The sequence below is a fragment of the Bubalus bubalis genome, chromosome 2 (assembly GCF_019923935.1).
Source record: "Bubalus bubalis isolate 160015118507 breed Murrah chromosome 2, NDDB_SH_1, whole genome shotgun sequence".
NCBI classification, from domain to species: Eukaryota; Metazoa; Chordata; class Mammalia; order Artiodactyla; family Bovidae; genus Bubalus; species Bubalus bubalis.
Genome location: NC_059158.1, coordinates 99,826,555 through 99,839,120, shown reverse-complemented (window position 1 = coordinate 99,839,120; position 12,566 = coordinate 99,826,555). Strand labels below are relative to the sequence as shown.

At 36.4% G+C, this 12,566-nt stretch overlaps 1 protein-coding gene across 9 annotated transcripts in view; it reads left to right on the top strand.

Moving 5' to 3' along the window:
* The window catches only part of MBD5 (methyl-CpG binding domain protein 5), a 157,924-nt gene that overhangs the window by 98,708 nt on the left and 46,650 nt on the right, over positions 1 to 12,566 (top strand). For 8 of the 9 annotated variants that reach the window (XM_025261676.3, XM_025261696.3, XM_025261692.3 and 5 more), the window contains 3 exons: positions 3,178 to 3,280; positions 4,362 to 4,542; positions 8,903 to 11,038. In XM_025261676.3, the coding sequence (XP_025117461.3) occupies positions 3,178 to 3,280; positions 4,362 to 4,542; positions 8,903 to 11,038 (2,420 nt within the window). The remainder of the gene's footprint in view (positions 1 to 3,177; positions 3,281 to 4,361; positions 4,543 to 8,902; positions 11,039 to 12,566) is intronic. The other variant, XM_044935646.2, reaches the window with a different exon arrangement.

Genomic DNA, 12,566 nt, shown 5'->3' with positions numbered 1-12,566 from the left:
CTAGCTGTTCCTGCCTCAGGGTGGCATTGAGGCTGCACATTAAATTTCCCACCTGCTTCCAATCTTCTAAGCTTTATCTATGCCGTAAGACTTCTAACTATTTTTATGTTAATTATTACTCCCAAAAGTTAATTAAAGAGCTGCAACTGAAGGAAAGAGCCCAACTGACTGATTGAGAGGAAGTGTTTCTACAGTGTCTGGAGTACTCTAATATTATAGAATTCAGGAATTCTTGTATTCAAGTTTAATTTACAATTAAATCCTTTAGGATTCATTCATAGACTTTCTTTAACCGTAACACATGAGACAGTTTCTTTTCACAGTATTCTTGAATTCTTCACATAATAACTAGTGATTTTGTTTTATCAAAGCTACCAGACCTCCAAAACACCTTGCTGGCCCTCCCAATGGGTAGAACTCCAATCTGTAATATGGGAATTCTTATTCTTTGCATATCATCTGGAAAAAAATGTTAGCCCAAATAAATGAATGAGTTAACAAAGTTGAGGATTTTAATTGTGATTTTTCTACATGCTTAAGGCAACCCAGTCCAGTTCTTGCTTGGAGAATCCCAGGGACGGAGGAGCCTGGTGGGCTGCCGTCTCTGGGGTCACAGAGAGTCGGACACGACTGAAGTGACTTAGCAGCAGCAGAAAGTCATTTATATGGTTGTCCATAAATAAAATATGAATTGCATTCTAAAGCAGGTTTATTTATAGACACCAAACTACTACCTGTATTTTTGTAGAAGCAGAATAGTCTACACCTAGGAGTGTAAAAGGTCTGTAAAAAGCAGTGTATAAGATTGACTGGAAAAGGTCAATCCTCATCCCAATTTCCGAGAAGGGTAGTACCAAAGAATGTGCTAACCATCAGACAATCGCACTTATCTCCCATGCTAGTAAGGTCATGCTTAAAATCTTGCAAGCTCGGCTTCAGCAAACCAAGAACTTCCAGATGTCCAAGCTGGGTTTAGAAAAGCAAGAAGAACTAGAGATCAAATTGGCAACATTCATTGGATTATAGAGAAAGCAAGAGAATTTCAGAAAAACCTCTATCTCTGTTTCATTGACTACCCTAAAGCCTTTGACTGTGTGGATCATGGCAAACTGTGGAAAACTCTTACAGAGATGGGAATACTAGACCATCTTACCTGTCTCCTGAGAAACCTGTTTATGGGTCAAGAAGCAACAGTTAGAACCCTGTATGGAACAACTGATTGGTTCAAGATCAAGAAAGGAGTAGGACAGGGCTGTCTTCTGTCACCCTGTTTGTTTAACCTATGTGCTGAGCACATGATGAGAAATGCCAGGCTGGATGAGTCACAAGCTGGAATCAAGATAGGCAAGAGAAATATCAGCAACCTCAGATATGCCAATGATACCACTCTAATGGCAGAAAGCAAAGAAAAACTAAAGAGCCTCTTGATGAGGGTGAAGGAAGACAGTGAAAGAGCCAGCTTAAGACTGAATACTAAAAAAAAAACTAAGATCATGGCATCTGCCACCATTACTTCATGGCAAATAGAAGGGGGAAAGGTGGAAGTAGTAACAGATTTCCTCTTCTTGGGGTTCAAATCCACTGCGAATGGTGACTTCAGCCATGAAATCAGAAGTTCATTGATTGCTGCTTGGCAGCAGAGTGATGACAGACTTAGACAGTGTGCTGAAAAGCAGAAACATTACTCTGCAGACAAAGATCTGTATAGTCAAGGCTATGGTTTTCCCAGTGGTCACATATGGTTGTGAGAGCTGGACCATAAAGAAAACAGAATGCCAAAAAATTGATGCCTTCGAACTGTGTTGCTTGAGAAGATTCCTGAAAGTCCCTTGGACAGCAAGGAGATCAAACCTGTTAGTCTTAAGAGAGATCAACCCTGAATATTCACTGGAAGGACTGATAGTGACACTGAAGCTCCAGTATTTTGGTCATCTAATGAGAACAGACTACTCATTGGAAAAGTCCCTGATGCTGGGAAGGATTGAGGGCAGAAGGAGAAGAGAGTGTCAGAGGATGAGACGGCTGGACGTCATCACTGGCAATGAACATGAACTTGGGCAAACTCTAGGAGATGGTGAGGGACAGGGAGGCCTGGCATGCTGCAGACCATGGGGTCTCAAAGAGTCAGACATGACTAGGCGACTGAACAACGACAAGTAGTGTAATGCTCTGTTTACAAAATGGAGAGTATTGTTTCTGGAAATTTTATCAGAAGGCGTTAAGTGAAAGTTTTGGTAAATAGTCATAAATAAAAGATATTCTTGAATGAAAAGTATATAATAATTTCAAAACATAATATGTATGCAAGTTGTAAGATCAATACGTTAATAATGAAAGTCCTAAGATAAAAATTGCCCATTTTAAACTAATCCTCATGTAAATAAACATTAAAGACTTAACCTGTCATCTGAATTAGTACCTAATGTATAGACTTAAATTTGATCAGTAATCACGTAATACTGACTTCTGTCACCCAAAGAGTAGTAACATTGAGAGCACTACCCAGTCACCAGCTGTAAGGCCTGTAAGGCACTTTTCTGCCACCTAAAACTGTTTCCTCGAGTTCCCCATCCTTATCAGTCCACCGTGGCTCTTCACTAGAATTTGAGCTTGGCAACATTCTGAACTGTATTTAAAGAAACACATGAATGAGGAAGAAACAAGAGAGACTTGTTTTTACAGAGGGACAACTTGGTCCTAGAGTGGCAAGATTAAAGGAAAGAACTTGTTAGCCCAAACTTTCATAGACTTAGTGACTTTCTGATTTGACCTCCAACACATTCCTAAATTTCAGTTTTTCTCCAAACAGCTTTCAAAATAGATCTTCTGGTTCAAAATGATAATGATTACTTTCATGTAGTTTTCTTGTTCCTTCTTACCTACACTTTTTTAAGAATATCATTTTTTTCATCCTTACTCTGCTCTTGGTTGTCAAAGTACTTTTGTTTTTCTATGAAGATCTGTATTTTTCTGAGAAATATTTTGGTTCAAAAGAAAGAGCAATAGTGTTAAAGGCTATAATTTAGTAGCTAACATAATATTGACAAAGAAAATGCTTTTCCTTAGTAGGAAAATATTATCCTGTGAAGGACAGTGAGACTATAAATTATGCCTTTTTTTCATGTAATATGTGCAGTCAGAATTATTTCCTGATGTTTTTTTAAACTATTTTTACAGTCCCAGTGGGTCTTTGTTATCTTGCTTGGAGCAGGTTAAAACATACCTGCTTACTGACGGAACATGCAAGTGTGGCTTGGAATGTCCTCTTATTCTTCCCAAGGTAACCATTTTGCAATAGATGTATCAGCAATTTTTTATTTTTTAGGTGTTTCATATATTTGCTTTTCTCATTTGGCATTTCATTTTTATATTACTTCTCCAATCATATATGCATTTTAAAGTCTTAAGTTAGATACCTTTTGCATGCATTTTGGAATGCGTAAAAATTGTGGAAAATAGTTCAAGTCCAAGAGTCATTTTCAAAGGTGACAAACCTATATTCCTATTAAATATTTCATCAAAATCTCTTTTGCAAAAAAAACCACCTCTTTTGCACCTTTTTCTTAGAGCTATACCCATGCTCACTCTTTAATAGTGCAGTATTTTCTTTCCTTACTGCTCAGTCTGCAATGTTATTTTTAGCACTGGTGTTGATAAATCTGCCACAAATATTTCTAAAATCACAAAGCTGAACCTTTCTAGCCAAAAGTGAAACTGTTCTACTCTTTTGCAAGGTAAAAAGCAAAATCATTTTAAATGATTATAAATATATACTATAGACACAGGTCATTATTCTCTGAATACCTACAATAGTGCTAATCTCAGAACTAAAGATCAATACACAACTTTTTCTTTTTTATTTGTGTCACCTCTTTCAAGAAAAAGCACTTGAAACAGCTTATATGTATATATACAATAAATATTTTTTAAATAGAGTAGTAGATTTTTTTAATCAGTAAAAAGGTAATATAGCAATAAAATAAAGCCAAAGAAAAAATTAGCATGTAGCAATGTCAGATTTTAGGGGTTTTAACTGTATTTTATATGTTTTTTTGTACTATTGTAACAGAAGGAAGTACCTAAAATTGGGAACATTATCAGATACTATACTTTTCCATGTATTTATCTTGGCTGTCATAGAATAATTTTCATTATTTTCCCTGCCACTAAAAACCATAAGTTCAGCAGAAGGTATTTATTACATTATATATAAAGTTGCTTTTCTTAAATTTAAAAACTTGAGAAAGTTTTCTTCAGATATATGGGTTAATCTATGCAGAACTTCTTTTTTTTTAACAAGGGGATCTTTTTACTTAATATTTTTGCAGACATATTTTAAACAAAGGCTGTGCTTTTTCCAGGTGTTTAATTTTGATCCTGGAGCTGCTGTGAAACAAAGAACTGCAGAAGATGTTAAAGCAGATGAAGATGTCACAAAGCTATGCATACATAAAAGAAAAATCATTGCAGTGGCCACACTTCATAAAAGCATGGAAACCCCACACCCTTCTCTGGTGCTCACCAGTCCCGGAGGAGGAACAAGTATGTAATATGGTGAAGGGTTTAGGAATTTTCCTCCCCCACTCCTCTAGTGACTCCTGGAGAAGGAGTCACTAGAAACCACCTTGCCAAGCATTTTCTGAGTCCACTTTTCAACCACACACAATGCATTTAAAATTATGTATGTTTTATCTTTTCACTACAATTGATAATTAGTTCTGAAAAATTCCCATGAAGTTGTCTCCCAAAATTCCCTATCCGAGTCATTTAGTTAAATGAGCAGAATAAACACCAAATAGCACCTACAAATACTATGAAGGTACATAGAGCTGAGCTAACAAAAGAGAAAGGGTCATTGGTTTTTAGGAAACAAATGTAGCCTTTTTCCTAGGGCTGAATTGGAGTATGTAGTATCAGTCCACAAATACAGCTAGCAATGTTGTCAAGAACTAGCAGTATTATGCTTTGAGTCATTTAATAGCTGTATATTGAATGCCCACTAACAGAAATCACCTTGCCAGGAACTTTTTACACCTCCATCCAACACATGCATGCACACATGCTTTCAGTTTTAAAAAATTTCAAAGCTGCAGAAAAATTACATAAACAATTCATTAAATACCCTAGACTTACCAATTAATATTTTGTTTCAGGAGCTACAGATAATTGTGACAGTTCACCCATAAGTATTTCAACACACATGGATGTTCTCTTACATAAACCACAGTCTAATTATCATATTCAGGAAATTTAAAACTGATATAATAGTATTATCTAATATGCAGTCTATATTCAGATTTCTCCAGTTGTCCTAATAATATTCTTACAGCTTTTTTCAACCCAATCTCTTTTTTTAATGCAGAATGCAAATATGATGCAACTGTGATGTAATTAGTTGTTTTATTTCCTTAATCTACACTGGTTCCCCAGTCTTTTTAAATCTTTCATGACATTGATATTTTTTAAGAGTCTAGGCCAGTTTTATAGATGTTCCTCAGTTTGGATTTGCCTGATTGCTTCCTTATATTTTTATTGAAGTTAAACACAGTTTGGTAGGAATACTGCATAGATGATATTATGTCTTCATTAGGAAGCACATAATGGCAGTTTAATCCCATATTGATGACATCAAGTTTGATTGCTTGGTTAAAGTTATGTCCATTACTGAGGTACATTTTCGCTTTATGATTCATATGTAATTTGTGGAATTATACTTTGAGGCTGAGGAGCTTTTCTTCGTAAGGGCTATAATATGAACTCTCCAAAATATTACAGTTAACACTTGAATAGTAATTCTGGATAAAATATGGCTGAACACCAAAGCATTTGTTTGTGAAAGATAAGTAACATTGCTCTGCGTTAAAAAAAATAGGAATGAGGAGTGTAACCTGCAGTGATCAGAAAGCTTTATTGTAGAACTCAGATTTGAACCAGCCCTGGGAAATAGTAGGATTTAGACATATAAGGAAAATAAAATTCTTGTCCAGAACAACTATGGAATAGTTAAGGAATGAGGTGGAGACTAATGTGACACAAGTAGAAAATTATACCTGCATAAGTAAATTGGGGCCAAATTACTGATAGCTTTAGATACAAAGAGAAGCAGTTGTGATACCATACAGGTCACTCCTAGAATTCTGTGAAGAGGGCAGGGAGAGACAAATTTGACAATTATTAGCAGAGAGCTCCTCTTCAGTAACCCTATTACCTTTAAACTAACCTTTAAATTTTAACAGGAATGATCAGAAAAATTGCTCCACTAAGGTATGTAAGAAAAAAATACTTTAGTGAATTTTTATTTCTTTTAACGAGCTACATTTTTTTAATTATAAGGTATTGCAACAATTTAAAAACATTTAATAGTAATAAGCTATTTAAAATTACCATTGTCCTGCCACCTTGATGTAAGTGTGTTTTCATTTTCACACTGTACCTTGCACATGTGTTTGCACGTACTCATATTTACTGCTGTTCTCACTTCACATCATAGCAGTTTCAGCCCTGCCTACAGAGTCTGCCTTGTTACCTTTTTAATGACTGAAGCAGAATCTTGATCTAGGTCCTTTGTCATATTCTATACATTCTAGTTTCATTAATGAAATTAAAGATAAATGTTTAATTAAATTAATATAGGCATATAAGGTATATCTCCATCTCCTTTTAAAACTATATACTTGATTGGATTAATTTCTGCTCTTTTACCAGCTTCAGGCATAGCATTTATTTTAATTTTTTAATATTAAACTATATTAAAAGGTTAGGATTTAAATACTTAAGGATTAAGAAGGCTCAGTAGTTTTCACCTCTCTTTGTTTTACGTGCATAAAACATGTAACTTATCTCTTTTAAAAAGTCTATTTGATATACAGGAAAGCACTTGTTGAGTGCCCAACATTTACATTTCCCAACTCTTGTAATACTTTAATTCCTTACTGCCACATAACAGCAGCATGGCTTTTACTTATTTAGTATTCCTGTTATTTTTAAAATGGTAACTATTTTTCCCCAGTAGGGAAGAAATCCTTTCTAAACATCAGCTCCTTTGTAAATTCTGTTGAACATAAAAATGCCAATGTCTATATTTCTTATCATTGAACTATAGATGGCTATATAAATAAACAAGAAAAGACACAATTTGGTGGTTTTATTACTGAAGAGGACAGTCAGTCCTGTAATGATGTTAGTGATATTAATAGAGACAACTCTGTTCGCACTGAATGCCATGCTTAGTGCCCCAAACATTTCATGTGTTACTGCCTTGATTATGAACTTTAAAACTTTCTTTAACAAAAAAAATGATTTCAGTTGATTTTATCTACTGCAATTCTCTTATATGATTGTTTCTCTTAATTTTCATGTATTGTCCAGAAATCACTCTATCAAAGAATCTCTACCATGCCAGAAACAAAAGGTCCACACCTCCCAAGAAAAATATATATATGTTCACTGCATTCTTTTACTTCTTAATTGTAACCTATCAAGACTTCTGTTTATCCAGGTTGAAAACTACTGTCTCAGAAATTGTTACATTATGATTCAACCTTATAGTACCCAGCAGGTAGAAGTATATTTATCTAAAATGTGTAATTATCCATTCAAGTACATATACCTCTGATTGCAAATGAATCTGAGAGTATACTTGCTGATATGCTGTAGGTCTCAGAATTGGGATGGCCAGTATATAGTGCGAACAGTACCACTCCCATGTCCTGTGCCCTTAATAGAATCATTGGCATTTTCTCATGCAGCCCAGCTAGAGCTCAGCATCCTTTTCAGCACAGTTCTGTAAGCAGCCACCACCAGTTGATGAGAATTGGCATATGAAGCTAATTTTATTTGCCACCCCTGTTTTAGAAGTCACAACTTTATAAAATAGTTAAACATCTTTAGGGACTAAAAAAACTTAAAACTAGAATTCTGACATGATTGAATGAAAATTCTGTGTGATGAACCAGCCTGCTTTTGTTGCCTGTATTCTGTCTGATCTCTGAAAGAACTGAAGGGATTCCAAAAAACCAGCAAGGGAGCAATGCACTCTAAAAAGAGAATTCTCAGTTGGAACCCAATACTGAAGATGGTCGCACTCTGACTAAATTTTGCATAAGAATTCTATCCTAATAAAAGAATTGCAGTCTTTTACCAAAGTTGGTTGATGAAGGCTGTTTTTACAACAATGACTGATTAAGGGTAAAGTAATTGAAGTGTTGCAGTATTACCAACTTGATGTGAAGTTAGCATGATTATTTAACTTCACTGTATTTACTATTGTTACCACTCCCTTTATAAAAGATTGAGAATCCTGTTTACTTAATTCACAAAAATTAAGACTCTTTTACTGTCACAGTGAAAATGTTGGGATAAGAAAGAGTTTTTGTAGCTGTCTTGTGGAGGTTTATAGAAACATTTATAAGGTAAAAAATTTTCTGGTGAAAATGGCAGTTCATTTAAATCATCCAAAAAATAGTGTGCCAGACAGATTACAATTTTCTCTTGTAACTGTATTCTTAAAAAAATTCAAATCAAAATGATAATAACATTATCATTTCCATCTGCGCTGTCAATCTTGATTTTACATATGATAAACATTATTAGAATGACTAATGTCTGTATGTACAGATTCAGAGCCCCATCCTTTCTTAACAGATAGAAGGTAAACAAGCATAATGAGCAGTTATTGAGAACCTTTGGTCAATTAAGGAAGAATAATGTGCATTTTTTTCAGACAAAATTTATTGTAGAATACAAACCTTTTTTTTATTGCAGAGTCACAGTTTCTATTTGCAAATTTCTTTTTCCAGATGCCCTTCCTTTCTCATTTTCTCCTTTCCTTCCCTTCCTCCATTTTCACACGAAAGGATTGAGACTACTTACAGATTTTTTTTCTCTCTCTCTTTCACATCAGATGCAACTCCAGTAGTACCTTCACGGGCAGCAACTCCAAGATCTGTAAGAAATAAGTCACATGAAGGAATTACAAATTCTGTAATGCCTGAATGTAAGAATCCTTTCAAGTTAATGATTGGATCATCAAACACCATGGGAAGACTATATGTACAAGAACTGCCTGGAAGTCAGCAACAGGAACTCCACCCTGTCTACCCCCGGCAGAGATTGGGCAGCAATGAGCATGGACAGAAGTCTCCATTCCGTGGCAGCCATGGAGGCCTGCCCAGCCCCGCATCGTCAGGTTCCCAGATATATGGAGACGGCTCGATCTCGCCAAGGACTGACCCACTTGGAAGCCCTGATGTCTTCACAAGAAATAATCCTGGTTTTCACGGAGCTCCCAATTCTAGTCCTATTCACCTGAATAGGACTCCTCTTTCTCCACCTTCAGTAATGCTACATGGTTCTCCTGTACAGTCATCCTGTGCAATGGCTGGAAGGACTAATATACCTCTTTCCCCAACCTTGACTACAAAGAGTCCAGTAATGAAAAAACCAATGTGTAATTTTTCAACTAATATGGAAATACCACGAGCAATGTTCCACCACAAACCACCCCAAGGCCCACCTCCCCCTCCTCCACCTTCTTGTGCTCTTCAGAAAAAGCCATTAACATCTGAGAAAGATCCACTTGGCATTCTTGACCCTATTCCTAGTAAACCGGTGAATCAGAACCCTGTTATCATTAATCCAACTAGTTTCCATTCAAATGTCCACTCTCAGGTACCTGTGATGAATGTAAGCATGCCTCCTGCTGTTGTTCCTTTGCCAAGTAATCTCCCTTTGCCAACCGTAAAACCTGGTCATATGAATCATGGGAGTCATGTACAAAGAGTTCAGCATTCAGCTTCAACCTCCCTGTCCCCTTCTCCAGTGACATCCCCAGTGCACATGATGGGGACTGGAATTGGAAGGATTGAGGCATCGCCCCAAAGATCACGCTCATCTTCCACATCATCAGATCACGGAAATTTCATGATGCCACCTCTAGGACCCCAGGCCAATTGCAGTGGTATTAAGGTTCCACCCAGGTCACCAAGGTCAACAATAGGGTCCCCAAGGCCATCAATGCCATCAAGCCCTTCTACCAAGTCCGATGGACATCATCAGTACAAGGATATCCCTAACCCATTAATTGCTGGAATGAGTAATGTACTAAATCCCCCAAGCAGTGCAGCTTTTCCTACTGCATCTGCCGGAAGTGGTTCTGTAAAGAGTCAGCCTGGTTTGCTGGGAATGCCTTTAAATCAGATCTTGAACCAGCACAATGCTGCCTCCTTTCCAGCAAGTAGTTTACTCTCAGCAGCAGCCAAAGCACAGCTAGCAAATCAAAACAAACTTGCTGGTAACAACAGTAGCAGCAGTAGCAATTCTGGAGCTGTTGCTGGCAGTGGCAACACTGAAGGACATAGCACTTTAAACACCATGTTCCCTCCTACTGCCAACATGCTTCTCCCGTCAGGTGAAGGGCAAAGTGGTCGAGCAGCACTAAGAGATAAGCTGATGTCTCAGCAAAAAGACTCATTGCGGAAAAGAAAACAGCCACCTACCACAGTGTTGAGTTTGCTCAGACAGTCTCAAATGGATAGTTCTGCAGTTCCTAAACCTGGACCCGACTTGCTAAGGAAGCAGGGTCAGGGGTCGTTTCCCATCAGTTCAATGTCTCAGTTACTACAGTCTATGAGTTGTCAAAGCTCTCACTTGAGTAGCAATAGTACCCCGGGTTGTGGGGGCTCAAATACTGCTTTGCCTTGCTCTGCTAACCAGCTGCATTTTACAGATCCCAGTATGAACTCCAGTGTTCTTCAGAATTCACTGACACAGAGCATACCTTTAAGAGGGGAAGCCGTGCACTGCCACAATGCAAACACTAACTTTGTTCACAGTAACAGTCCAGTCCCAAACCACCATCTTACAGGTTTAATAAATCAGATTCAGGCTAGCGGGAACTGTGGGATGCTCAGTCAGTCGGGCATGGCTTTAGGAAATTCATTACATCCCAATCCACCTCAGTCAAGAATTTCAACGTCCTCCACTCCAGTGATACCAAACAGCATTGTTAGCAGCTATAATCAAACAAGTTCTGAAGCAGGTATGGTTTTATTAGAAAAAAGTACCCAAAGGTACTAAACTTTTATACGTTTTTTTAAAATTTGTACCAAAATATTTATTATGATAAGAAATGATCCTTTCCCCGATGTGAAATTCTCATCATTTCTTTAGTATTTATAATTTTATTTACAGAATGCTAGGGATTTGTCTCTTAGAAAAAAAATGACAACCAAGAGGATTCCGTGTGTTTCCGTTATTCGTTGTCAATCTGTCGTTTTGAATTTCGTTCAGCTTTCAGTTGGTTCAATAACCATTGGACTCTAAACTACGAAAGAAGCCATAGAAGGCAGGATTTCCTGGTTCATGAGACATGTACTTGGTCAATGCCAATATAAAAGCCGTTTCCCCTAGCTTGTGTTTGTATTCAGGTAAATGAAGCTCACCTTGGAAGATCCAAAAAAGAGGCAAAAATAAATGGATATTTTTTTCTTCTTGCTGCTGACCAGAAATAGGTGAATGAATAGGAAGAGTTAACTAGAAGTTGTATGAAGTAGAAAGCTGTCTTCTAATGTGTTTTCTTATCCTAGTTTGCTATCCCTTATTACTATTTGTTTGAAAAAATTCAAAAATGGATATTGGCTACTTCCTTTTTTAAAAAGGTAATAATTTAAGTTTTCTAATAAAAAAGGCTTGAAAACCTGATTTCCAGAATTTTTGATCTTGAAATTATTTTGCAGTTTTCTTGTAGAACTAAACCATTATTTTTACCATTGACAATATTGTATCTCATTATCTGCTATTAATGGAGACAGATTTATGTGAAAGTAGACACAGTAGAAAGAACTGTATTTTGTTCAGTAGAGTCCTCAGAAATTGCTATAAAAAAAAATTTAAAGAAGCACTACAGAGATAAATTCATGGAGACATCTGAAAATTTGACCATAAGAATATTAGAAATACCCAGAATCCAACAATAATGATTTGAGAGATTGGTGGGAAATGACAAGGTGGAAGTATTACTCAGATATGAAAACAGTGGGCTTTTAAAACCAAATTGCTACTGGAAGTGAGAAAACTGCTGAGGCTTTTAATAGTAAGCTATTGTGTGGTTATATATAGACTGTTAGACCACCATGCTAGAAAGGCATTATGACCTACATGTCATTGTTGTTGATAGTAAAATCAAGTGTTTTCCTTCCTGGTGTCGCTACTTATACCTGCCATTCTCTACAACTTCTGTTATGTGTTATGTTTGATGTCAGTATTTAATGAAGAACTGTTCATTGACCTCTTGTGTTAAAAAGAATATAAGGTGAAAAAGATAATTGAAATGATTAGTGCCTTCTTGATAGTCTAAGAAAACTCATGAAGCTATTTTTTATGTGTTTAACAGGATACTTATTCCAAAGGGGCTTCCAGCTTCTCAGTGACTCGTATTTCTTTTTAGATAATCTCAAATAAATGAAAATTTAATCTTATGCATTTAGCAGATTAAAGTTACATAAAGTCAGTAACTATTTAAAAATACACTATATTTATTAAGCATACCTTCAATCATTTGGATGAGA